The 27,844-nt window shown below is 43.7% G+C and overlaps 3 protein-coding genes across 5 annotated transcripts in view; 2 read left to right on the top strand and 1 right to left on the bottom strand.

The window, feature by feature from the left end:
* The window catches only part of YDJC (YdjC chitooligosaccharide deacetylase homolog), a 41,406-nt gene extending 19,549 nt beyond the window's left edge, over window positions 1-21,857 (bottom strand). For 2 of the 3 annotated variants that reach the window (XM_072351030.1, XM_072351031.1), the window contains exons 1-6: window positions 21,576-21,857; window positions 19,349-19,521; window positions 14,801-14,960; window positions 13,837-13,936; window positions 12,985-13,162; window positions 870-961 (exon numbers count right to left, since the gene is read on the bottom strand). In XM_072351030.1, the coding sequence (XP_072207131.1) occupies window positions 870-961; window positions 12,985-13,162; window positions 13,837-13,936; window positions 14,801-14,960; window positions 19,349-19,506 (688 nt within the window). In that variant the 5' untranslated portion in view covers window positions 19,507-19,521; window positions 21,576-21,857. Of the gene's footprint in view, window positions 1-869; window positions 962-8,026; window positions 12,525-12,984; window positions 13,163-13,836; window positions 13,937-14,800; window positions 14,961-19,348; window positions 19,522-21,575 lie in introns of those variants that run through there. The other variant, XM_072351029.1, reaches the window with a different exon arrangement.
* UBE2L3 (ubiquitin conjugating enzyme E2 L3) lies at window positions 147-8,547 on the top strand. Its single transcript, XM_072351032.1, has 4 exons — window positions 147-243; window positions 5,713-5,808; window positions 6,659-6,845; window positions 7,612-8,547. Exons 1-4 carry the CDS (start codon window positions 217-219, stop codon window positions 7,764-7,766), a joined length of 465 nt encoding a protein of 154 aa, XP_072207133.1. The 5' UTR covers window positions 147-216; the 3' UTR covers window positions 7,767-8,547.
* A 91-nt stretch (window positions 21,858-21,948) lies between the features above and the next one.
* On the top strand, window positions 21,949-27,427 carry SDF2L1 (stromal cell derived factor 2 like 1). Its single transcript, XM_072351260.1, has 3 exons — window positions 21,949-22,219; window positions 22,780-22,976; window positions 24,606-27,427. Exons 1-3 carry the CDS (start codon window positions 22,060-22,062, stop codon window positions 24,882-24,884), a joined length of 636 nt encoding a protein of 211 aa, XP_072207361.1. The 5' UTR covers window positions 21,949-22,059; the 3' UTR covers window positions 24,885-27,427.
* Window positions 27,428-27,844: the final 417 nt, after the last annotated feature.

The raw sequence follows: 27,844 nt of genomic DNA, 5'->3' as shown, positions 1-27,844 counted from the left end.
CCGGGCGGTGCAGCCAGCAGCTCCCAGCAGCTCCCAGCAGCTCCCCGCTGCTTTGCAGGCAGAGCCGCCCGCAGCCGCGCACGGTGTGACCCGGCCGCCTCGTTCCGCCGGCGCGGTGCCGCCTCGCCCCGCCCTCCCTCCCGCCGCAGGAAGCACGGGGCCGAGCGCCCTGCCCGCCGCCGCCATGCATTGTGGGGCGGCAGCAGCAGAGCCAAGATGGCGGCCAGCAGGAGGCTGATGAAGGTAACAGCGGCGCCGCGTCGGGAGGGGCCGCGGGGCGGGCGGCTCGCGCCTCCCTCTCGTCCCGGGCGCTCGTACGGGACCGGGCCGTCCGCCCTTCCCCCGCCGCGGGCCGCTCGAGCGGCCCCTTCCCGTCCCCGGACCGGTGCGGCCGGGCGGGAGCGGTCGGCGCTTAGGCCGAGGCCGCGATGGGCCGCGCCGCCTCCCCGGCCCCGCGCCGCGTTCGCGCAGCGCCCCGCGGCCGCCGTTCGGCGCCTGGAGCGGCCCGGGAGGGGTTCGGAGAGCGGCGCGAGGCCGCGGGGAGCGGGCCGGCCCCCTCCCTCGGGGGGCTCCCGCGGTGACTAAGCAAAGAGGAAGGGCCGAGGGGGAAGGAAACGGCGCGGCCGGGACGCCCCGCGCACGGCCCATCCCCGGGGCGGTGTGACGGCCGGGCCCTCCCCGCGGGCCGCGCTCGGCCGGGTGGGGGGCACGGCAGCACCACGAGCCCTCTGCCTCCCGCAGCCGGGGGGCTCCGCTGCCCCCGCCGTGGGGGAGGGGGGCTTCGGCGCCGTTGTTTGGTGGGGGGCCGTCGCGCCCGTGTGAGTCAGAGGCTTATCGAGATGAAGCATGGACCCAGGTTCATAAGTTACCTCTCGCTCCGGGCGCGGTGATGGTTTTGTCATCGCTGCGATGTGCTGAGATGGGGAGATCGTTACGAGCAGGCAGCCGCGAGTGTGGGTTTCTGCAAAGAGAACGCATTGACTTCAACATACCGTTCTGGAGTTAAAATTGCATATAGCAATGCTGCCGATCTTCTCCCTCGGTAGCAGAGTTAGAGGTGCCCTGAAGGATGTGAGCCCCCAGCAGGGTTGGGGTTCTGCAGGGCACTATGGGCTGTTTGAGGTTACGTTACCACGGCTGGTCACATCCGTGTGAATGCGAACAGTCGCTTTTGAGGAAACCCAGAGCTCAGCACTGCTTTCGCAAGACTCATCTTGTCATTTCGGTTGTGCTGTGTAGGCATCAAAAATTAAGTGGTAAATATGTTATGTGCAGAGTCATTGGGATGTATTAGATCAGCAAGGGTAAGGCCTTAAGGCTCCGGAGGAGATGGCATTTGGTTTTTATTTCGTTTCTGATAGCTGTTTTGTTGTGGTTTTTTGGTGGGGTTTTTTTGTGTTTTTTTTGGTCATAGTTTGAGAGTCATCAGTACGTCTGCTGCTTTGGATTCAAATTAGGTTTGGTTTGGGTAGGAAACATGTAGCTTTTCGCAAGGCAGCCTCAATGCCGGGTCTGTTATCTAACTCAGTGTCAAGGTATTTAGCTATTCAGTACAGAACATAAAAATGAGAGAGACGAGGAAGTTTGTCCTTAAATTTACAGGGCCCTTGTTCTTCTCAGCCCCGCATGCGGTTCCCTCTGCGCCTAAAGCATCAGTTAGAGCCTTGGTCTTCCCCTGAAATACCACAGAGCTGGCCTTGATGGCATGGCCATTTCTAGAAAAGCAGTGGCAGTTTTTTCTCAGAGGGAGCGGTGTAGGAAGGAAGGAGACATTGATAACTTTCCTCTTACATTTTTACTTTCATTTTTATTGCCTTCTGTTTATGGACTGTGCGTGTCATGTGCTTTTTTTATGCAACTCCAACAGCTGTGAGATGCTTTATCACATAACTTGTACAGGCTGTTCAGCAAGCAGCTTCCTTTGTTCCTTTTGTGGCATCGAATCAGCCCATCGTGCTCTGAGTTGGCCATTCATCTGGGTGGGAACGGACTGGTGCTCTTATAGCTCACATACGTCAACCCGGCACTGTTATTTAAGTTATAAAGTGGCAATTTGCTGATCAGCACACAACCTCAAGTCTTTCACTGTCAGAATTTTGCACTGTAGAAGAGCCGGTGCTATTGCTGCTGTAGGGCCGTGGGATGGTGGGCCATTCCCTATGTCACTCAATATCCAAAAGAAAAACAAAAACCCAACCAAACTAACACTAAATAATAAGGCAGGATAAGTATTAACAGTTCTTTTCTTTGGGCTAAACATCAACTTTGGTAGCTGAGAATGAACCTTCCATAGGTCACATAAAATAAAGGCATTTCCGTTTCCGTGAGGTCTTGCCAACGTTTTGAAGTGCTGTAATTTTTCCTGAATGTGTGTCACGCATCAGAGTCACTCGTGAGTCACAGTGCCAAGAGTCTGGGTGAAGCTGATTCATAATAACATGCAGCCTGCCCATAGACAATGGGGATGCTGTCGTAGTTGCCACCTTGCAGGTGGAAGTGGGTTTCCTTTTCAGACCGTGGACTCATGAAAGAACTACTAAATTTTTGCTATCTGGTGCTGAATGGTCGCTCTGTGTCAGAGCAGTGTGTGGTGCTCAGGCACTTGACAGCACTTGCTCTCAGGTGGTACTGAGCCATCCTGGGTCTGCAGCTACTTCCTCCTGTGCTCGTGTGCAGTATGATCTAGCCAAGGCCTTTGCTTTTGCTTCCTGGCGTTTAGGTGCTACAAGTATTCATAGCATGAAGAATTTCAAATAGATTCAAAGAGTAGATAATGATTCTTTACATTTCCCTGATTTTCCTCTGCCTCCAAGATCACACAGACATTTATGCCACTGTTGAACTTGATGATAAAACCCAGGGCAGAACAGCAAAGCCATCCCCAAGAGAGGTGTTGAAAACAACTCTAGATGTGTTCAAGCACTGGTTCTCAGTAACGAGGGGTGGAAGGAAGGAAGGCCTCGAGCAATACGTGATTGTCTGCACGGGAGTGAGAGTATTGATCCCTTCTTCGAAAATGAACGCTGAAAAAAAGATCTTAATCAAAACTTTACCAGGACATTTCTGAATGAAAACCAGATGTAAACATTTTGCCAAAAAGCAGAAAATAAAAAAGCATGTGAGCATATGGAGCCGCAGTGTCACACAGCATCTTGATTTCAGAAACTCTATAGTAGCTCCTAAAGGAGCTGGACTCCAGTTTGTTTTCTCTTTTGGTTTTGTTTTGTTTCTTTGCCTTTAGCCTTTCTCAGCAGTACACAAGATTCACAAAGTCAAGTTGGAGCTCCTTATCGGTGTCTTGGAGCCTATTTAACTTTGCCACACATCTTTTAGGTAATGAATGGATAAACAAATTGTAAACGCTAGGTAAGCAAAGCATGCAGTCGTTTCAGTAGACCTTTGTTTTCCTTTATGAATAGCATCTGCAGCTTAATGCAGAACTTACTGAAGTCAGTGAACTTAACTGTTTCAGTCTTCACTGCATTTTCCTATTTAGTTTGTTCCTTTTTAGACAAGTCCCCAACTTCAAAGATAAGTAAGCAAAAACAGTTCCAGGATTGTGCTGAATGCCGGTGGTTTGGTGGGTTTTCAGCCTTCAGTGGATTTTGAGGAGCTAGGAGTTCCAGTGTGCCAGCGTTCTACCCAGAGGCTGGCTGCTACCCCTGGAGCAATGTTTTCTCCTCCCATGTGCTGGGCAGAACGCTTTCTCTGAATGTACCCAACTGCGGCCTCGGGTCCTGAGGGAGAAACAGCGAGCAGCACCTCTGTAATGAGTGGGGGGAGCAGAGCAGCCAGGTCGTGTGCAGCACTGATAACAGTGAGAAGCTGATGACTTAAACTCTTACTGCAGCATTCTAACCTTTAGTTATGCTGCTTTTGTGTGCTGTTAATCATGTTGCTTGACAAAGGGTGGAGGACAGAAGAGGAATTATTCTATTCACTGCCTGCCCAGACTTTTAGGATTTATTTTAGAATAAATATCCAGACTGTGCTCTTATACTCCATAAAGGAATTCTTGACCCTTCAAGCTTAGCTCAGGCCAGTGAAGCACTGACTTCTAATTGGTGCTGCTTGGTGACATTTAGTAGTTCATTCACTTCTAACTGTGCCCGTATCCTTGAGTTGCCTGCTTCTGTAGTTCTGAGGCAACATAGGTCTTTGTTGTGAGTTTTGTTTGTTGCCAGGGAAAAAGAAACTGCTCTCATTTCTTATGTAATCATTAATTTTTTAACCTGAATCTATTTATGAAGTACAGATATTTCATTTTCCAGTAATGCAAAACCATTCTATCTTTTTATTAGTTTAACAATAATAGTTTTCAAGTCAGTATACTTAAAACATCAAACTTGGTTTTTTTCCTGTCTGTTTTAGAGGCAAGGTATTTGTGTTGCGTGTTTATTCATGCTTAAATATGTGGTGGTAAATTTAGCCTGATTTGTTCCTGGTGACTGGCACGTTGTATCTGGTGTGGAATGGGCTTTATGCCAGGTGGGACAGTTGGTTTTTAGAGGTGGCAGTTCTGTTTGCAGAGAGCTCCATCCCAAAACAGATGCAGGAGGGGCCTGAGCTGCTCTGGTGCTTTCCAAGCAGGTGCTCTGCACCTTCAGTGCTCAGCACCCTCTGATGCTCTGTGTGCATTGTGGTTCCTGTGCCGGTAGTTGGTGTTTAATCATATCTCACCCAGGTTTGCAAATGTGGTTGTCTCCGGTGGAGATCTGTGTGCTGGCAGCACGCACCTCAGCAGCGCTTCTTCCCAGTGTGGGCATACAGTCATGTGCTTCAGGACCACAGGGGGAGTTTTACATCCTGTGTCAGGAGCTTCTATTGGAGTTCAGTTACACTGTGCAGATAAAGCTCCTGAAGGGCTGTCCTGGTTGTGGAAGGTCAAGCCCTGAGGTTTTGCTTTTTCAGTCGTACGGCTTCCTGATGAAATAAATACTCAGGGAAACAACTGCTGCAGTAGGGCTTATAGTCATTTCAAATATAAAAGTAGCATAAATTCTTGCTTTGGTGATACCTGCATCGCTAACCAATAGGAGATGATTTTACTTGTGGTTGACAGGTACAGGAAGATACCTTATTTGCATTCTTTCTGGTTACAGCTTTAGAGAGGGGCATCTTAATAAATGCTGTAAGCTCTGATGTATTGAAAGAAAGGTAGAGCTGAAGTTACTGATATAGATGAGTATTGCGTAGATATTCATTAGGGTTTAAGTTATCTTGCAGGAATTTATTGGTTTTCAGCTGAGAAAAACGGTCTGTTCAGTGACTTTGTAAGTTTGTAAAATTATTATGAAATGATTCTTCCAAATGGCTGGTTGTCATTTGGGTGAGTCCTGTGATGCACTTTATCTTTGTGCTTCAGTTATCAAAGCACGGTATCGCAGGCATTGGTTTGCATTTGAACTGTAAAAATATTTCTAAATACGCATTTTTAAAGTACCGCTACTCCATTTTATGTCTGTAATGATCTTATTAACGGAGTATTATTGTGTATGTGTGACGTCAAAAATAACCCCTTTTAAACAGCTTGTCTCAGAATTTTACTTCTCACAGGGAAAACGTTTTGTTTTCTGTGTGTTGCTGCCACTGAAGCCTCAGGTTCTTGAGTGTTGGAGGAACTCACGCTACCACCAAGTGTTCTGCAAACACAGAGCTGAGCGCTGTGCCTCATGTCAGGATTAACTGTTGGCTTACTCTGCTTTTTTCCAGGAGCTTGAAGAAATCCGCAAATGTGGAATGAAAAACTTCCGTAATATCCAGGTTGATGAAGCTAATTTATTGACCTGGCAAGGGCTTATTGTTCCTGTGAGTATGGAATGCTCCTTGTTTTAATGAGCTTTAAAACTGCTGCTTTAAATCATTCATTCGTACCATAAAGCCACAGTTTAGAGTTTCTGTTAGTGACCATTAGGTAGTTGTTGTACATTGTCAAGATTTCTTCACCTTAGGGAAGCTGGCTTTCAGAGTTGTTTTCTGGGAAGTGAAGGGTGGTTATGGATTTAGTAGCAGTGGTCGAAAGGCCTTTGCCTACTTCACAGTTCTCTCATTGTACTCCATCAGAAATGATCTGATAGCAGTGGGTGCTAAAACTGCATACGAATTCAGAATGTTCTCATCAGCAGATGCAGTGGTTATCTATCTTTAGTACAAATTAATGCTCAGCAGATTTTTATGTAGTCAGCACAAAAAGGTTCTCAGAATGTTTATGGGAATCTGACAAATCAAACAGCTTTGCTGTTCAAACCACCATGTTGTGAGAGAGGTTTAGAGAAACCAATATCCTCATGAGGTTTCCTGTTTGCATATCAGAAAGAGTTTAAAGTGTATTTAAAAATACTAATAAATGTGGGAATAAAAATACTTGTTAGATCACTGAGCATGGAGTTAATGGGATTGGCTGCTTCCCTACTAGCAGAAATGTCAGCCAGCTTCAGAACAGCAGTAGTCTGCCTTTTCTGTGGTGAGATACAAAGGTGATGGAGGTTGTATTGCCTCTGTTACTGCGTTAGTTTTGATGTTCATCAAGGTAGGAATGTGTTTGGGAAAAGTGCCTTTAAAAGAGGTCATTTAATAGACTGAAGTCTGAAATGTGCTTTTACTAAAGTTCACGTGTTATGGAATGCTACATTCTTTATGTTATGTCCTCTTGTTGCAGGACAATCCTCCGTATGACAAAGGAGCCTTCAGAATCGAAATCAACTTTCCAGCAGAATATCCATTCAAACCTCCTAAGATTACATTTAAAACAAAGATCTATCATCCTAACATCGATGAAAAGGGGCAGGTTTGTCTGCCAGTAATTAGTGCTGAAAACTGGAAGCCAGCAACCAAAACTGACCAAGGTAGGACTCCCTGTGGAGGGAGAAAGAGGGTGTTAAGAGTCACTGTATTGTGTGTTTGAAGCAAATAGTATTTTAGCTTGTCAACCGGTCACTGCTTTTTCTGGTTTATCCATGTTCCTAAGTTTTGCCTCATGAGTACATGTCCTGAGTAAAGCACACCTCTCTTCTGGAATGTTGTTTTGTTATTAGAACAAACGTAACAACACTGACGTGTGGCATTCCCACCTCCAGGAAACCACACAATTCTTAATGACTGCAGAGTTCATCAAGGTTGTGTCCTTGGTATATTTAACTCCAAAGTGAGGAGGGGGGGGGGGGGGGGCGAAAGTATTTACGTTGGTGTTATGTTATGTTTCTTTTTAAACAGTAACTATATAATCCAGGGGTAGTTCAGCTTGTTTACGTAAGAAAAAATCATAACACAAATTAACTAAATTATTAAAAGACCACTGCTGCGAGGCTTACACTGTGTGGAGTGTCTTGGGATAAGAATTTATGTATTTTAAGGAAGATATTTCATCAGGTTCTCTGCCAGACTGAGAGCATGGTTAAGAGTAAGTCTTGTCTCTTGTGACTTCTGTTAGTTCGGGTGAAATTTTCATGTTTTCTGGCAGGTAATGATAAACTTGATATTGAAGGTGTTCACCTGTCTCTGAAGATCTCTGCTCACATTTCTCATTGGGAAATTTTGCTTACATTTTGATTTCTTTCTTTCCTTTAAGTGAACAATCTTAGTCTCTGACAGTGTTCTTACTTGTTTTGACAGTAATCCAGTCCCTCATAGCACTGGTGAATGATCCACAGCCTGAGCATCCCCTGCGGGCTGACCTAGCTGAAGAATACTCTAAGGACCGTAAAAAATTCTGTAAGAACGCTGAAGAGTTTACAAAGAAATATGGTGAGAAGCGACCAGTGGACTAAAATCTGACACAGCTGATGTCAGCAACATATGATAGAAGATCGGAGCAGTGCATTTGAGACATCCCGTAAAGCAGGACTCTATGGAAAATTGACAAGTGCCACCTTTTGGTGTTAACTTGTGGCTGTTACTAACTTTCTACAGTTTTCTTAATCAAAAGTGGGCTAGGTAACCTGTAAAGGAAGAATTAAAAATTTAAGATGTTCTAGTTCTGCTTTCTTTGTTTAAAAATCACTGCTTCAATATACTTTAAAGTATGCTGTTTTCTTTTTTTTTTTTTTTTTTTTTTTTTTTTTTTGTCAGAATTTATCAAAAATATCTTAGACTTATATTCTGCCCTTCAATTGAAAAGGTTGTGGCTGTCATTTCTTACTTTTCCTTGCAGTTACCACTATCCTGAGTTCCTTTAATTCAGCATTGAGTTTTTGCCCCTCCTCAAGCTGATGTCTTAGAAGAAATCTCCCACTTCTGGCAGAAAATGATTGAGTGTTTGGCAGTTTTGTTTACTCTTCTCCTTAAACATTGCACTGTGCTCTGTGGGACTTACTGCAAGTTCCCCTTCAGTTTGTAACGTAATAAAAAACAAACCCAACTACAATCAGAAACAATGTCCAGGTCTTATGTAAATCTGGCTGATGTTACCACAGAATGTTTATTAAATGGGGAAATCCAATTTCTTGTGTGTGTTATTGAACTAGAATATGGCTTATGTCCTGCTTTTGGAAAATGCTGAAAAAAAAATGCATATGCAGCAAACAAGTAGTAAAATGTGATTCCAAACTCCTTTCACTTTTATTCTTAATAGAAGTTAGTGTAAGTTAGCTTGGATACCGTGCACAGAACACCAGTGCAACCAGTTTAGAAGTTTCAGGAATTGAGGACCAAGAGATATGCTGAAATAGTGAACTGGTCTTGAGTGAGAAAGTCGGTATTTTAGAAGTGCGTTAATTTAAAATACTAAACGTTAGCACTGCTAGTAAGATTTTTTTTCATCCAAGTGCATACGACATGCGTGCTAGGGAATGGCACTCAGGCCACTTCCTTCCCAGCTGCTGTACAGTTATTACTGAAAATAGTATGAGATTAGGATTAAGCAATAAGCTGAATACACTTCACTGCTACTGTTCCTATGTTTTAAAAATACACATTAGATTATTTAATGACTACTTTAAGTATCATTCTGACTTGGGCAGAGCTGTCTTCCCTTTGCTCCAGGCACACCCCCACGCATGCTGAAGGATGCCCTTTCTATTCAGAACTGAGCACCCTTTGCTGTGTCTCTATTGCTTTTCTTCTGCCTGCGTGTCCTAAGTCTGAAGTGTGACTGTAGCTCCAAACTGCCATACAATCAAACTGCCTTCCCCACCTGTAGAACCCGAGTATGTTACTGAGTAAGCAGATTTCCAGAAATCCGTAGGTAGCTGGGAGTACATATCACTTCGATTTGCAAGGACTTGAATTAGAAAGTCCCTCGCTCCTGGATGGTTGTCCCTACTCCTAGAATCAGTTTTGATACAGCCTCTACCTTTGCGACCTTGCAGAAGTAGTGCATCAAGCTGTAGGTCTCTTGGTTTTTAATGTATATTTGCTATTCCTTCATTTGCCCTTCTCATCTTGCTTTTATTTTGGACTTAGTGTGAACAATGACAGCCCAGTACCTCACCTCTGTTGAAAGTAATTTTTTTTAACTAGTTAGGGAGCTAAGAAATTTCATGTTAAGTGTTCTTAGACGGATTCTTTGGCAGGTAAATGAAGTTAAGCCACGTTCACCTTATTGACGGAAACTTACCTTTCCTAAGTGTTTCCTGGCTTGTGAGAGCACTGTTACCAAATTTTTCACATCTTTGTGTCTTCGGTTGCAGAAAGTTGGTACTGACTTTGTTTCCTTCACGCTCACTCAGATTCGTAATAAAATAATGCCAAATTATCTGTCTAACTGAAGTGTGTAAGTTCTGCATCAGCCAAGTCACTGTGCTTTTTGATCATGTCTGTTCACAATTGAAACTTTCTTTAAATTTGCATTATTTTTATTATTTAAAACAACTGTAGCACTAGTTTGCTGCTGTCGTTACTACTCAATTGATATACTTTCTGGTTGTAAGCCTCTCAGGTTAAAGACTGCATTTATTTCAGTGTGGCTTGGATGCCACTAAAAGGAAACTGGAAGAGCTGTGTAACCGAAGGAGCTTCAGCTGATTTGTAGAGGTCTATGGCAGTACTGTATGCTAGCTGTTCTCATTTCATCTGTAAAGATCACATAGAAGATGAGCGTTACCGTCAGTTTTCTTTGTGTGTTCTTCATAGCTCAATTTCTAATCAAGAAGTGTGTATCATAAGTGATGGCTTTTGTTTGCAGGTGGCCCTCTAAAAGGAAGATAAAGATCAAATACTGTACTGTGTGGTTGAAGTCTGAGGTGAAAAAAAATCAAATCCTTTGTTAACTCAGGAAATCAAGCTCTTATGCTCTCTGGTTCCCTAAGCCATGCTGAATTCTAAACGTGCAGTTGAAAATCCAAAATAAAAACTTACTGGTGCAACTACACCCACGAACACTGGTATAGGCTTTCTGCAATTCCATTCTGCTACCCTAATAAAAATTGCTCTCAAAGGTATTGTGGCATGGTTTTATTTTCACAGACATTTCATTTTCGTGCCTCGGGTATCTCTGCACAGCGTTGTTTATCACAGCCGTCTGCGTGTGCTTTCAATTTCAACTCCATGGTGAATGTGAAGCTTTCATGGAGCCCCTGAGAAACTTCCTCCTCTGTGCGTGCGATGCAAGGGAAAGGTTCCTTATTTAGCAGTCTTTCAGTAGCTCTGTATTCATTTCCACACTTACAACTCATTTTAATTTAAAAATTGGGTTTCAGTTCATCTGAAAATGAGGTATTTCTCAAGTATCTTTCTTAATGTCTACTCAGGTAAGACAGTTGTGTTCATTTCCACGTTCAGCTGGAAGGAAATCACACAAGCTGAGCTGTGTTACGTCCTAACGGTTGTGAACCGAGCAAAGCCACCAACTATTGTGCAGTTCAAAAGCTTAAATTAAGGTTTAAAAATACGCGTCGTGTCACGGTCATGCTGCAGAAAACGCTGTTCTGTGCTATTGGCGTATCAGCTTTGCTGCACGTGTAAGGGCACTAGATGGCACTCGTGTGTCTAACGGCGCTCCGGGACTTCAGTCCCTTCCGCAGCTCTGAGCTCTGCGGCCTCTTCCGCGTTTTATTGTTTCCACCCCGCGCAAACTCCGCCCTCACAGCGGTGCGGCGAACTGCAGCACGGAAGGCGCTTGTCACGCCGCTCCTCCCGTGCGGACTCCGCTGTTTGCGCAGCGTGACAAGAACAATGTCCGTGTCCCATCAGCTCCGTTACAATAACGAGCAAAGAGCCTGAGAAAGCATTTTACCGAGTTCCCTCGATGATGTTTTGTGTTTGTACGGAACAGACATGGCCGCAGGCACACAGGAACGGTAGATCAAACCGCTCCGGTGACCGACGCACAACGATGCCCGTCCAGCACTGCAGGGCCCCGCACTTGAAGCAGACAACCTGAGTGCTTTCTGCTCACACCTCACAGCTCTTGGAGCATCGTAATAGAAAAATAACTTTTTTTTTTTTTTTTTGCTGAGAAAAGATGGCAATTCTTTTTTTTTTTTTTTTTTTTTTTGTATTTAAGAAGCAGCTTTATAACGATGTCAGGCAGGATGCTCTTGTGCAGAAAGCAGCAATCTGAAGAAAAAAATCCCACGCAAAAGCCACACGTCAGTGCCAGCTCTACATCTTAACATGCAGCTGAACGCACCAATACTTACAGGGCTTGCTGAAGTTCAGATGCTGCCATGATTGGAATTAAAATAAACAAACACAACAAGGACTTTCTCCCCTTGAGAACTTGCTGACAGTTGGTACCACCACACCACGTGCTTCTCATGGAAGGCAGTGGGCAACTGCTGCAGCGCTCTTCTATGCAACAACTGCCGCTCTTGCAAAGTCATCCAGGAAGAAAAAAAACCAAAGCCAAACCGCAGGTATGGAAGAGCTATCACTGGTGTTCCTTTCCCTGTGATGGCGTGTCATGGTTTTGTGCTGTCAATATTCTACATCATGACATCATGTGCGGTATGAATCATGGCGCAATGCTGAGACAACTAAACTAGGAAGAGCCTTAAGCAGTGCTGGCTGAGGGCTCATACGGAATATGACTGCGCTCACAGGGCAACGTTCTGAAGCACCAGGACACGCACCTTCGGCTACTTGCCTGTCACTGCTCTCAAACTGCTTCACCTTTCACAAAAGGTTTCATACAACTTCCAGGCCATCAACAGCTCCTGTCAGCTGTGCTGGGAGGTATTACAAAGGAGGTCTGACTTCTGGGGACATTAGCAACTGTGTATCCTTAAAGTACAAACATAGGTATGTATGTATGTATGTATGTTTAAAGATCTTTGAATGAACAAAGCTGAATGCTCCTTGTTTTGTAATGGCTCTGCAGCTCCGGCTTGATTAACGTCTGGAGTTCATGCAGGCGTTCCCAGGATTGTGAGAAATCATCTGGTCCTTCCCCACAGCCACCAATGGGAGGAACGCTTGGGTACCCTGGGTGCACCATCAGTTCAATTGTTACTGTCCTGTGCTGTGGCACTGGGCACGCAGGCACCTTGGATGTGAACTCCGTGATGGCAGCATCAATGGCATTCCGAATGGCACTCACAGACATGTTCTTGCCCATGGTACTCAAACCTATGTAAATGTCTGGCCACCTGTAGCCAGAGGTGGGAACACAGACATTAATGTTAACAAGGTAGTTAGACAAGAGTGTATTATGTCCAGTGGATGACGAGTCAAAAGTAAAACCATAACTACAAACCAATAATGCTTTTTCATTCTTTGTCAAAATCAAGACACTGTTTAGAACATCAGCTCTTCAGTCTGCCAGAAAGTCCCAGCAGAGCCTCAATACCAACATTTATGTTATTACTCTGGTAATGTATGCTGTCACAGCACTGGAATTGTGTGGCATCTCAGATGAGAAGTGAGTCATCACTTTTCAAACAAATCTGCGCAGTAACCCATAGCATCTCAGAGCTTCTGCACTCTTGCAGAATTCCCTTGTAAGCCCCAAACTGGAAAAAGGTCTTGTTCCATTCTGAAAATATCTTATCAGGAACTGATAACACCTTGAAGTTTTACTACAAAAAGAATGAGTAATGCCTGTCTTACCTTATTCCATGCTTTGTAAACACATCCACTGTGTTCAGAGAATCTTCTTCTACTCCCACATAGAAGTCCATCAGGGATGGCTCAATCCAGTCACAGTTATGAAGGCCTGGCTCGATTGGGACACGGGTGTATCCAATCCCATATTCCTCTAACACCTCTGCAAATACATGCCTGACCTCTGTAAATAAGAAGAAACTTTAGTCAGGAATTAGATAACCAACTCATAACCCCTGAAAGCTGTTAGCACAGAGACACCTTTTTCCCTTCTGTGTTTTAAATATATACATTAATTCAACATCTGCTGTATGTGTGCTTGTCTCCCCCTCAGTACTGACTGCTTAGTCCAATTACCTCTTCTGAGGTTGGGAGCCTTGTGCTAGAGTGCATCTAAGGTGGCTGTACTGTTGGGAACACATTCTTCACCAAGTCCCTGCCATATTTGTTGAGAGAGATAACTACTAAGAACTGAGTGCAAACACCAGAAAATACTGATTTATATATATACATATATATATATATTTTATTTTTTTTTGCCAAGTTTTCCATCCCTGTACAACAATTATCTTAGTTGGAAAACTTAAGACACTGGTACTTGCCTATGACATACATATGAAACACACGCTGACACCCACAGATAAAGATTGGAATAGAAATACAACCAAAAAACCAGCTTTTGTAGCACCTGAAAGAGCTATTGGCTTCAATCTCAGAGACTAACGTGTCCAAGGTGGGAACACAACTGCAATTGCAGAGCCGTACATAAATCTTATAAGGTTTATTGCCCAGGGAGCCATGGCAAAGGTGGGGCTTCTCATCTGCGTACTGCTGGAAAAGAAAGGAGTGTTTGCTTACCTGGGAGAACGTGAATGTGCTGGTGTCCATCCATGTGAGGAGGTAGGTGGCCTGTTAGCTCACGGAACAGATCTACCTGGGCCTTTAGCTCCTGCTTCACCTACACAGCAGAAAAGGGTTAAAGAAAAAGCTGAGAGCAGGAGGGTGTAAGGTGGGCGTTGGAGACCTTGCTTGCTAGTACTTAAGATTTGGCACTGAAAGGCATGAAGTGCTAGCTGAGCAATGGTGCTAGATTGCCCAGCATCCCTCCTAAGTACAGGTCTCCTTTTGGCTTTGGCTGAGTGGATGATGCTGTGATTTTACTTACTTATTTATTAAAAAGCTGTGATATTTAAATACCCATTTTCCTTTAATTTGAAAAGTAGTTTTGGTCACTAGAACACACTCATCCTTACTTAACGGTGCAAAACCAAATACCTGCCTAGAGAACAAAAGCCTCTCAAGATGACCCAGAGCCTACTGAGAAGTTCTCCAGCATTTTCCCTTTACCGACCCCTAGGTTCTTCACAGGTATGTGTTTCAATATCTCTTCTGCCTCCTCAGATAAATAGTTAACAAGCACATTAGTGCATGCTTTAATGAAGCAGGGAGAAGCAAGTTCTCAAAGACTGCAAAGACTTTAGCAGCATAACGTGTAGGACACAGAAAACCAACTTCAGATGCCAAGGCAACACAGCCTGGATTTGCCTGTAAGCATGCTCACAGATGTGACCTACAAAAATATCTTCAACAATTACATGCTGGAATAAGCGTAGGCTGAGTTAGATCAGAAAGGCAAGTTGCATGTATGTAACACTATAACATGATGGAAAGCACAGCAATAATAGCAGGGTGGCAAAGTCCCATGCTGCAGTGTACTGACTGCACCTGAGCTCCCCTGGGTTGGCCCTGCCTTCCCACTAGGTGCTCAATCATTGCTCCAGGCCATAACAGCATTTCTGCTACCTATGTGGCTTTGTCCTACCTCTGACATATTTAGGAGGCCTTTTGACAGAGCTGCTCTGAATCCCATTTTCCCACGGAAAAACCCAGCTTCATTGAGCAGAGAAGAGTTTGTCTTGAGCACCTCACATACAGGGGAACCCTCAGACACGTTGGCATGCAGTCCTATGGGGATGTTGTATCTGTAATAGGAATAAAATACTTCTTAAAACTTTGCACCTCTACCTCCCTTACTGCTTCAAAAGTATGAGGTTTCTGTGAAAGATCTGGACTAATCTAGAGCATTGTGGTCACTAGTACACATCTTTGGACCTTTTCTTTTTTAGAAAGGAAAGCAGAACAACACACTCTAGCCCAGAGCAGCGTATCTCCACATAACAAACCTATCCAGCCTATGATATTCTCCAACAGTGTTCTCATCCTGGCTCATGTAGAGAGAGCAGCCACAGTACATCTCAAAATAAATGTGATATCTGTATTAAAAACTACAACTAACTGTATGGTATTAGTATCTGTCTAGAAGTCACTAGAAGCTGACAGAGAAAAAGCTGAACATTGTGACAGTATCGCCATAATGCACAAGTACAGCAGCAATAAATGCAGAAACAAAGAAAAAAGCTGTTTACTTTTGGAAGGCCTCAGGTAGGCAGGGATCTCCAGCAAGATACCCTCACCTCCACTGCCAACCCTTAAATGAGGTCTGGGAATGGGCTGATCCTGGCTCCGACCCTTCCGGTCACTCAGGTACACTGCATACACTTGAGCTCCCCTAGGTTGGCCCTTCCTTTCCACCAGGTGCTCAGTCACTGCTTCAGGTCATGACTCAGCATTTCTGCTACAGCAACTCTTTCAGAAAACAATTAATAAACTCTAGAGCTTATACTATTGAAAATGCTGTTTTTATAAAACTTCAGTTTTACCTGACAACTTCATCCAAAGTAAGTGGAATCTAGCTACACCTACATAGTGCCTGAGACAGCTATTATGGCAACAGCAAAGGCTACAAGCGTAAATATTTCCTGAGTTTGAGGGTAACCCAGTGTGTACAGCAACTGTTGAGTCATGGCCTGAAGTACTGACTGAGAATCTGGGGAAAGGACCTAGTCAGCCCTGGGAGCACAGGTGAAGGCAAGTCAGTTGTGGGATAGAAAGGGGTGTAGCATGGCTGCACCTGGCTTAGACCCCATTTTAAGGGCTTTAAGAATAAAGAATGAGGAACCCATTCTTTCAGAAATTCCAGGTTCTTTATCCTGTTTCTGGGAAGCTCTGTATACATCAGCTGATAAGCACTACTTGCACCACAGTCACTGCTGTCTGGAAGAAAAGGATGCATGTGTTACCATGAATCAGCAGATAAAAGACTTTCTGTTGAGCACTTGCCTTCTTGTGATGTCACAGGGCAAGAAATGAACAGCTGGGCCCCTCAGTGTTGTCTCCCAGGAGCATCAAATGAACTACCTCCAATTGTGCAATGCTGTGAGCAGTGCTATTTTCAGGAAAATGCAAACTCTTCTGACAGGTGTGGGACACCAAGGAGCCAGGCAATGTGCTGCGCTGCATTAGAGCTGCTCCTCTGCCTGACCTGAAACCAGCCCTAGAGCTGGGGAATGTACAGAATGTGGAAGTGCAGAGAGCTGGCTCTGTTCTCACTGTAAGGGGAGACTCTGACTGTAATATTAGAGCATGTTTCAGAGCTTCAGCAAACACCAGCTGAGTATCTTTATAGTTTTCTCCTGGAATTAGTCCTGGCTGGTTTGAGAGACTGTTAGTGTTGAGGAATCTAAAGAGGAACTGTTAGTGTGTAATAGCTCTGGGATACAGGCACTGAAACCAAAACTCAAAACACAGCATGTGAGAAACTTCTGAAGAAGTAATAATTTATGGGAGATACAGAGAAGCAAACATGCCAGGAGACCTTTAAGGACGTGAGAAGGTGGACAACTCAGAGGGTGCAACAGATATCCAGAAGCCTATTGGAATTACTGTGAAAATGCAGGAAATAGTAGAATTCCAGAAGAACAGTGTTTCTTCTTGAATGATGCAGGGAGTCACAAAGTGTGTAAGAAAGACCATCCTGCAAGAAAAGCTGCCTTGTTGCTGATTAGCTTTCCCTGCATGCAATTAATTGAAGATGGGGGAGGAGAGCTCAAAACCTGCAATGACAGGCAGCCACACCACAGTTTATCAAGAATTACACATGATCTCCACAAGTCACTGAAACACCAACACTCCTGGCACTTGCTTAGGTGGGTAGCTATGGGATAACACAAATGTGGGGGGGGGGGAAAAAAACAGGGCACAGAACCCCTCCTAATTTTCTTGCATGATGGCACCATAAGATTAAATGTTATTTTTAATAAGTCTGGCCTGTATGTCTTAGGGGTGATGTGATTTTATTTACATGTTCAGATGTCAGTTTAATATAGGTACGCTGGCACCAGCCGATTTGAGGCTTGCATTAGACAAATCCCTTGCCACACACCTGCAAACGCTTCCCCCATGCATGGGCAGGATTGAACACAGCTGCAGGAAATTACAGACAAGTGAGGAATTGTAGAACCTGGCTCATTAATCTTCAGTGCTAACAGATGTTTTCAAGGTCACCCAGCTTATATTCTCAAAAATAGATTTAAATATATGTAATTCACATGTACAATTCAAAATTGCCCTCCAGAAGAGCAAAACTGCAGCAAGTTGCAGCTTCTGCTGTCACTCACCATTCAACTTGGCTTTTTTTTTTTTAAACACCCATATCAGCTGTCAGCAGGAGTGTCACGAACTGGATTCAAAGATGTTTTTTAAACCTCCGATTATACGGCCTACATTCTAGCTATAGAAATGAGGCCAGGTGGATTCTATATTTAAAAGCCTGTTAAAGACTACAGCTAAAACAGTAGAGCTATTACCAGAGCTTTGAGGCTTAAAGGGCTTCGTGGTGCCTGTATGTCTCAAAGAAGTGCTGTCTTTATCTCCTTGTTTTACATTTCATTTGTTTTACTTACTAACAGGATTTTAGGTATCTCTACAGCATTGTGCCTAGCTCTGCTGCCTTTCCCCTCATCAGCCTAGGGATAGTTCCCCTCCCATTGTGTGCCATCTCCAACCTTGTTAACAGAAGACCGATTTGCTGCTAGCGACAACCCTGACTTTCCTGCACTACCCAGCACTCATTTTCACTGGAGAAGCTGCAGGCAGTTTTCAAATACCTTGAAAGGCACAGTAACAAGACAGAAGAGATGCTCAAGGAGAAGAAAGGCACCAGGACTCTCATCACACTGTCCTTTGCAGAAGATGTACCTGAAGTGTGAAGTCTCAGTGTTTCCAGTCCCGGTACAGCTCCCTTCCTTTTTCTGGTTTCCTAATTTCTTTTCGCAGCCCTGCTGCTCTGGGACATGCTCCTGCTTCAATGTGCCTGCCCACCCAGAAGCTAAAAGCATTAGCTGGGTTTTACCTTCTAAACTTCCTATTAAAAGATTTGCTTGGCTAGCCCAGGAGAACAACACATGCTATTTCATTTGCTGCGCAGTCAGATGTGCCACAAACCTCTGAAAATTTTACAAAGGAGCAAAGGTGGTACGTACAACACAGATATGAGCTATTATGGGGCGATGGTGGCATTTGGTTTTGATTTCTTTGGTTGTGGATTTTTTGTTGATGTTGTGGAGTGGGGGGGTGTACGGTTACAATTGTACAGTTATAAAGTTGATGGATAAACAGGGGTTATGTAATAGAAGGAGGGATAAATGATAAGTGCTCACTGATGTTGAGGCTTGCTGCAGAGCTCCACACAGGAGCAATCTCCTGAAAAAGATCCTGCCCTTAAATGGTGGTCAGCCCTTAAATGAGATGTAGGAGAGGCGCAGCCAAGCTCCACCCCTTCCAGGTGCATAGCTGAAATACCTTCACCTGTACTCCACAGCTGACTTGTTGCTTGCCTCAGACAGTTTATCAGAGGTTCAGGCTGTGATCAACAGTTTCCCTTACAGGGGGTTTATTTCTTGTTTGTTTCACAAATAGATTTATCAATTTAAAAAATGAATAGAAATACTGATTTTACTGTTTTGTTTTTTTAAGATTTTTTGATTGAAAAAGCCAAGTTTTCTGCTAAGCCTTTGCAGAATTATACCTTTTCCAAATTCTGAAGAGAGCCTGGTTCCTGTTCAACCTGTTCAGATGCATTAAATTAGATGTAAAGGTCTGTACATTTGTGTCCCAGTAGTACAGCGTGGGCTTTCATCCCAATGGTACATTTCAGAAGTATTGGAGAAGAAAATCCAAAAAAATTCAAACTATACAAATAAAACTGTAAGTGGTTTTCTATTACCTTAATAGAACAGGCAATGCAGTGGATAATTCTAGAGGAAGAGCCACATTTGGGGTATGAATTACAGGTCAGTGGTTTAAAGATGAAGAACATTAGTAAAGATGCCCAGAATCCAACTTTCTTATGACAGCCTAGGTTCTGATAGTCTTCATACTGGGGCTACAAAACAGGCAGCTTTAAAAGATTGTCTTTCTTTGTGATAGCCTAAGTAGGTTGTCCACAAAGGAGCTAAAGAAAATCGCTTACCTCCTTGCCAGCTTGGCTGCATCTGCTGCTGCACTTCCGTTGACCAGAAGGGACACGTTAGATACAGCTCCAGCTAGGAAACACTCCACGATGCCTTGGTTTCTCCGAGGGCAGTAGCCAAAGTCATCTCCAGTTACTATTAGCTTTGTCTGAAACATCCTTAAAGGTCATAGCTAGTTTAAAAAACAAAACAAAACAAAAATCAGCAATTTACAAATTAGAAGCAAGGAGAAAAAAGCATCAGATCCTAGTAAGATTAGAACTGTGTCCCATATATTTTGCCTGGGGTTAGTGACAGCCCAGGAAAGAGAAACCAGACAATATTATTGCAATGTTCTTCATAAATCAGAGGCTGTCTACATGCAAAGATGCACGACTTCTTTCTGAGGTGCACATCAATCTCAGGAGTTGTCTGCCATGCTACCTTGGTTGTCAGTCACTGCGACTGTTGAATGCAGCAAACAGAAAAAGCATTTTCTAAAAAGGCCAATATAAAAAGAAGGAAAATCCTTTTCTGTAATACATTTCCCTGGGCTAGTGTACTCCCTCTGAAATTTTCACCTGCTACAGACCTCCCAGTCCTGTACACTAAAATTACATTAAAATCCGTTCTTCAGGGAGGGCCAGGTTATATTCAGAGGTGCACCTGAGTGGAAACTGGAGGCACTTTCAGTCCTTGAAAATCAAGTATGTGAAATGATTGCAGGGTTAAGTGTCTGAAAATATAAGGCACTGTTGTTACAGGTTGTATGCTTCGCTTCTGCAGCACTGCTGAATTATTCTGTGTGTGTAAAGAAGCAGCACGATGAGATTCCTATCAAATATGATGTTATTTCCATTCCCAACATGCACCATTAGTTTATTTCAGTGGCAAGTTTACCTGCAGCTTACAGTATTCCACTAGAAACAATGGTGGGCCTGTAGCCACAAGGTGGCTGTTAACTGCCATTGGTATTTGGCACTGATGGGGTTCTTTGCTGGCAACCGTTCTAACCCAAATACGTTTCTAAGGTACAACCGAAAAGCATTGTAGGGAGCACCCTGTAAGTGGTACTAAATGCACTGAGGCTGAGCGACCTCCCAGAAAGACAGACAGGTGCCAGCTAAAGCCCCATATGATTGATTTTCCACGGCTAAAATGGCAACTATGGACATCTGTTTTTGCCATATGTGTAACAATGACGCAAATGTGAGCTCCTGTCTTAGCAAGGTTTCTTAAAATGACATAAATATAGCATTTGGCTATCAGTGTAAGATGTTTTGCGTATGTGAAGGAACATACTTCTGCAACTATGAAGTTTTAGTGCTCAGATAAACACACTGAGCTTGTGTGTGTGCACAAATGGGAATATGTGACTGAGTTTAGGACACAGGCTTCTTCTAAGGCAAGCCTGACACTAAGATACAATAAAACAGGCCAGCATAAAAAAAAACCCTGACCATTCAAGTGAGTGGTATCACCTCACAGACTGGTGGAAGAGATAAAGATTGCCGCTCATCTGAGTATCTTATGATGTTTCCACTAGCCAGCAGTACTAATGTGTTTTCTAAATCATCCTGTGATGATATAATATAACTGCAATATCAAAGTTCTGTGCTGTTGCCAATGCAGAATACAATCCTTACAAAGAATCAAATCCCAAGGCAGGTACTCTTCTACATACTATTGTGTTGCTACATGCTAAGAAGGTAAGCTTTTCCTCTGTTAAATGCCACTGATTTTGAAAGCATTACACCAGACTGTTCCTGAGATACGGGTCAGTTCAGTGATGAGTTTCAGAGGCAAAAGCTAATGGATTTTGTAGGAGTTCCTATGTCCGTTGTCCATAGCTGTTCCTATTGAAAAAGGAGGCTGTACTGTTATTTGCAGGGGAGGAAATCCTTCAGTCTCCACTACCAAGCAATGAAGTACAATGCTTTCTTAATCCAGTTTCCTTCTATACATAGCAGGTCCTAATAATCTCTTTATCTCATAATAATTCTACAAAAGGGGCTGCATCGCAGCAGATGAGCTTCCGGGTGCAAAAACGCGGACACAATCACCACAGCCAGACGTGCAGCACTCAGCATTAGCTCTCTGTACCGTGCTGATGCCTCAGCACGAGAAGCTCTAACATACAGCTATGCTGTCACACAAGTTGCTGCGTTTCCCTGCAAGGCCTGTAACCCGGTATTATTTCTCTCACAGTCCCGACTACGCGTTAATCAGAACGCTGCTGTAACAAACCTGGCAGGCTGTCCTCTGACACCCAACTTTCAGGAAGGGGCACGGATTTCGCAGTGCCCTTGGCAGCACCTGGAGGGACGGCAACGCTCCGTGCCCGGCCGCAGCCAGGGCTGGGTGCTGCGCGGGTCCGGCGCTGCGGTGTGTGAAACAAACCGCCCACAAAGGCCCGGCGGCGGCGCGGCGCTGAGGGAAAGGCCCGGGCCGCCGCTGAGGTAAAAGCGCCTCAGCGCAACACCGCTTCCCGCCCCGGGAGGCGCCACGCAGCTTGCCCTGATTGGTCGCTCCTTTCCTTGGGCCCAATGAGCTCCTCTTGCCAAGCCGCGAATTCCGTCGGTCGAGGTCCAATGCGAGACGGAGACCGAGAGGAGGGAAGGCTGCAATTGGTCGACCGCGGTGCTGGCGGGGAGCGATTGGCTGAGCTCGCTGAGGGGCTGCGGAAGCGCGCTTCGCTGTGAGGCGGTGGTGCCGGCTGGGTTGCGGCGCGATGTGGGGCGGCTGCCGCCTCCTCCCTCTCTTCCTTCTGTGCGGACTGTGTGGCGGAAGGGAGCCGGCGCCGGGCGCTGTGACCTGCGGGTCGGTGCTGAAGCTGCTTAACACCCGGCACAGCGTTCGGTTGCATTCTCACGAGGTCAAGTACGGCTCCGGTGAGCAGGATCGGGCCGGGAGGCGCGATGAGGGGCCAGGAGCTGGGAAGGGCGGGTGGAGCTCTGAGGAGGAGAGGAAATGGCGGGAGCGGGGCAGCGGAGCAGGGGAGAGGGGCGGGAAATGGCCGGGAAATGGCCGGGGAGGCTGTGAGGGGATCGGGGAGTGAAGCCGGAGGCTGCTCCGATCTGTTGCCGGGGCAGCGCTGGGACTGTAGGATGGGCTGGGAGACTTGGCGGGGGGGGCTGCGGCCCGGAGGTGGGGGCTGCGCGGCGAGGCCGTACGGCCGGGCTCCGCATCTCCTGCGTTTGTGGTGTGAAAGGGGCGCTTTGAGCCCCCCCGGAGGTGAGCCCTGTGCTGCGTCCAGGGCCTCGGTTACGTTCTTCAGGCTGAAGGATTCGGTACCTACATTCCCATTGGAGTCAGTAAAAAGTCTGAGAATTCAGTGTGCTTTTAGCGTTGTCGTGCCTTCCTGTTTAAAGCAGCTTCCTTCCGTTCTTTCAGGACTTTCTGAGCTCCAGAAGTGGGTTAGGTCTCCTGCCATTTAATTCTGTTCCAACAGGAAGTGGGCAACAGTCAGTGACAGGAGTTGAAGCTTCAGATGATGCCAACAGTTACTGGCGGATTCGTGGGAAGACTGACGGCAGCTGCCAACGTGGAACCCCCGTGAAATGTGGGCAGGCAATACGACTCACACATGTAAACACGGGAAAAAATTTACACACTCATCACTTCCCATCACCGCTCTCCAATAACCAAGTAAGTTGCTCTAAGTCATACGTTTTTGTACAAACAGTGCATGACTGAAATTGACAATACCTCTTTCCAGATTTCTTGAAGAGTCAGTCTTAGATACTAGATGCCAGAAATAAGGCATCTCTGGATATGCAAAGTGCACGTATTTGCTTCTCTGCATCATAAAATGATGTGTTAAAGTTCCCAACAGAGAGGAAATGTAGTAATTACCAGCATCAGTTTGTCACTGTAGTTTTTACAAACCTGTATTGATTTCTTTATTGTGCACCACTGATGTTTTGCTGATTGTTTTGAAATGTTCTATGCTGTAAAAGTGCTAAATATTAGCCACTTTTCTTAATATCATGAAGACTGATCTAGAGCCAGACAGTTAATGGTGTGTTAGGACACTTAGGATTTCCTTTATCCAAGTTCCTTGGTGTTCCAGCCCATTAATATCAATCATCATCTCCCTATGTCTGTTTTAGTCCCCTTTGCTTATTTATTTGTCCTCTCTTACCAGAAATGAGTGAATCCACTTTCACAATCATCTTCATTTACTATTTTATGTATTCCTAGAGCAGTGTTCTTCTCTGTAACTGGGGTCCAGCCTTATCCTTGAACAAATCATTGTCCAGAACGTAATCCAAATATGTTGGAAGTTTGGTTTTAGTAGCCATTTTAGTCTTCCATTAGAATAATCAGATGGGTCATTAGATTCTAATTCGGGAAACCAGACTGTTTGTAGAAACAGTCTGAAAGTGGCTGAAACAATAAAGGTCAGTTTTGTGTAAGGTATCTGGTTTATGTATTTATTAAAACAAAATAAGTGGTGGAAAAATAGCATTTCAGAAGGATTATTTGGACCAGGCGGGCTTCAGAAGACTTTCCACCTTTCCTCGTTTGCTAGTTTAGACAATTCATTCAATGCTGTCATTAATATGAAAATATTCAGCAGCTGTTGTTTTGTTCCATTGCATTTGCTATGTGTTTTCACAGTATCTAAGCAAAAGGAGAATGTAAGTGGTTTCCTAGAGATTGATTTGTCTGTGACTTATTATCTTATTGAAATAAGGTGTGGTTCTGAATATAAACTTTTATTTCATATTCCTAACAAACAAGTTTGATTTTCATTTGGGATGTTGTCTTTGACACTGTATAGACCACACAAGCTTGAATTAACATGACCCTAAATTATTAGCTTGGTAGGTACAAACTATTGCAGTTCTGTTTTCAAGTGGTTAATCACTTCTAGCCATCTGATTTTCAAGTCTGTGTTGAGTCTTAAACAGTTGGAGCTGAGCCTACCAGGTTTATGAAAATACCTAAAGCTATGTGGGGGCACATAATGAAATCTGATCTCTAACTTTTGTTTTAGCAGGAATTTATTTGCCTTAGTGGTTGTGCTCGAGTTGTCTTTAAATCCTAATGTATGTTGCGGTTTGTTGTCACTTTGTGCTCAGGTTATGTGTTGGAGTTTGTAGTTGCAGAGAGTTACTGCTTCTGGATTTAATTGCTGTTGACAGCAGTGCAGTGTTTCTTCCCTCTGCATCGTTGCCTTTAAATTTTGCTGGCTTTGTGGCTGATGTTTCTGTGTGTGCATTGGCTGTGTTTGCTTATATTTTCACTTCAGGAGATTTGTGTTTCTAACAGGAAGTAAGTGCCTTTGGTGATGATGGTGAAGGAGATGACCTCGATATATGGATTGTGCAATGCAGTGGGACACACTGGGAGCGGGAGGATGCAGTGCGCTTCAAGCACGTAGGAACTGAGGTGTTCCTTTCAATAACTGGGGAGCAATATGGCCATCCCATTAGAGGCCAGCGGGAAGTTCATGGCATGCCCACCGCTAATCACCACAACTATTGGAAAGCAATGGAAGGAGTCTTCATCAAACCCAGTATGGACCTTGCAAAACATGATGAGCTCTGAATTGCCAGAGGATCCAGTAAGATTCATCTTACTCCCATGTTCAGAGATGCTAATACTTGGTCTCTTAAAAGTCCCGCCTTGCCTAAGTGATAGACTTTCTGTGTTACCGAAGGGCATTAGTTCACTCTAGGAATGCTGCACTTCTGTGGGAATGACATCTGCCAGACTAAGACATTTTACATTTATTTAAGAAATCCTGTCTAAATCTTCAAGCTTATTTGGTGAAACTAGATCATACGTGTTAGTTCTCTCTGTCATTTGTTTTGTTCATTACTTCTCCAATTCAAAAGAAATTGAAAAAAGAAAGTAGTACATCTCTGTCTTCCCAGGTACCACAAAACTTTGTATTTTGTAATTTTTTTTCAGTTATAATTAAATATTTGGAAACTTATTTCTAGCTAGTGAGAGAATGGTATTAATGAAGAGATGGAGTAAGTCTAGAAAGGGAAAATATTTCTTGCTGTCTCTTAAGTGAGTCAAATTCAGCTACTTCAGCCCTCCAGGAAAATATTTCAGTCCATCTGAAAATTGCTTCCAATGTGTTTCATGAGTTTTGTTGTGTATTTATGGAAAAGTTGAAAATACTGTGTGTATTGAAGAAGACAAGTTCTTATTTCTTACCTTTCTCCAAAGAAATTTGTGGGTTTTTTTCTGCTGATTGTGATACTGCTAATTCTGAAACGGTAAGACTTGCTCTAGGAACTGGTGCAGAAGGCCACTACTTGTTTAATTAACATTAGAATTTTATAAACTTCCGTGTGATGTGAATAAATTTGCTTTATGTTGTTCTTGCATGTCATTGCAAGCGCAGTATGAGAATCCAGGTGAACAAGCAGTGGGACTTACACCCGTGTGGGGCTCTTCTGTGCGAATCCAGAAGAAATGGAAAAAGAGTAAATCTTAGAGAATGGTTTGGTACTGATTTTTAATGGGGGTAGTCTTTAGAGCAAGGAATCTTCACTGCATAGGACATTTAATTTCTGTGTTCTTCTGTGGAAAGAATGGAAAAAAACCTTACCCTGAACACTTTTATTCCAGTGTACTACAAGAAATACTAAAACACAAATTACCAGACATTTTCTATTTGCTTTAAATAGAAAAGCTCAGTAAATGAGTGTGAAAAGTCAGCAAATTCAGGTGTTGGTTTTTTTCCATGTATAACTAGTTTACTGATTATAGTCCCAATTTGTTAATGAAGGTGTAACGTTATTTGCTGCTTTTACGTCTCCAATTACATGCTGTGGAGAGTGAGTGCTGGTGAAGTGTAATAGGTAGTTTCAATTAAATTTTATGCATGTACCTATACACATGCTTCATATGCTGATCCCTCACACGCTTGTGCTGCACAGAATAGCTTCAGTTTTAATTCAGGGTTTGATTCTAGTGAGGATCCTTCGTATTCTGCAGAACAAGAAGCCTCTTTTGTTTTGTGATATCCTTTGAAGAAGGTAAGAGTGTTTTTCTGTTAATCTTACGGTATTGAAAGATAAGAGGCATTTTGGAGATGAAACGAGCTAGTACTGTTTTGTGATAGAAGCAAACTTTTCTGTAAGGTTCACTGGTATTACCGACTAATTGTTATTGAAGTAATAAAGGATTATTTTTTTAGTAATTATATTAATAATTAAAAAATAAAAACAGTTTAAACAAGCTGCCCTTTAACAAAAAGGGGTTTTCCTCTGAAGCTGGTTTACGAGAAACTACAAAAATGCACTAGCACTAACAAAATGAAGAAATAAATTTGGCAGTGAGTCCTCTACTCCTCTTTAACAGAGAGCTAAAATCTTTATGCCTAAACCACGTGGCCTTAATTTAGTGTTTGCCAGCATGCTTGTGGAATACTGGTTTAGCTGAGGAAAGGGAAGATCTGTGTGGCTCATCTTGGTCTGTGTGCCAGTTTTATTGTTTCAGTTCCTGCTGCAGAAGTTGTGCTGACAGACTCTGGGATAAGCCTAGTTGAAGTGTATCTTAGGAAAAGTCTGTTACCGTTGTCACATAAAGCATGCTAAATGCAGAATACAAAAGTTCTGAGCTGATGTAAGAAATGCAGAGGCTTGTAGCTGTGAAAACATGATATCTTGTGCAATTGCAAATGTGCTTTTCTTTTTGTATAACTTCTAGATTTATAAGACTGTAATTATTATGTTTAATGCCGTATTGTATGTTTTTAAACTGAACTGCTACGATTTCAAAATCTCATTCAAGTGTCTTTATTTTCTGATTGCTTACAATTCAGCTTTCCAACACGCCCTCCACAGCTGAGGACTGGAGATTTAATCTCCATTTATGTATTGGGTTTTTTAGTTGCTTTTTTTCCATATGACTTTAATAATCTGACAAAAGGTGTTGAGACAGAAAGTAACAGATGAAACTCTCCGACACGTGGATATGAAAGTCTCAAATGTTTTGCTGCTTTTTTTTTTTAAAGGTGGTAATCTCAGTTTTATAGAACCTCTTTCCAAAGTTCTCTGTGCACTTAAATGTCAAGTAAAACCTTTTTGTTTGTTTTGCTTCTGTTGATAGTAAAATAGAGTTCTATCGAGTGATTGACAGATGCATTCTGGCTTCTTGCTTATTGTTCAATACAAGCGCTCTGAGAAGGAGGTGTGCCAGCATTGCCCTAATAGACTAGAAAGGCTTTTGGGAAAAACATTGGTGGGATCTTCATAGTTGTTCTCAGTGAGAATAATGTGTGAAGAAAATCTGCTTACTTTAAACTGTCTGCTTTGAAAAATATGTCAAATACAGCATTTATTGAACACTGAATTAGATGGTTATACTTGTTTGAGTGCAAACTTTTGTTGTCTGTTTCTTGAGTCGTTTTAAAACTTTGTGTAACTGCTTAGCATGTGAATTGCAGAATACAGTGCTCCTGTGAGCGTGGATGCAAGCAGGGCGATTGTGAGGAAAACAAGGGTACGAGTCGAGGAGGGTCCTCCCATTAACCCAGTGCTGCAGCC

This window comes from Excalfactoria chinensis, chromosome 16 (genome assembly GCF_039878825.1).
Source record: "Excalfactoria chinensis isolate bCotChi1 chromosome 16, bCotChi1.hap2, whole genome shotgun sequence".
Taxonomy (NCBI): domain Eukaryota; kingdom Metazoa; phylum Chordata; class Aves; order Galliformes; family Phasianidae; genus Excalfactoria; species Excalfactoria chinensis.
The sequence above is the reverse complement of the archived record's forward strand: the minus strand, read 5'-3'. Positions and strand labels throughout refer to the sequence as shown.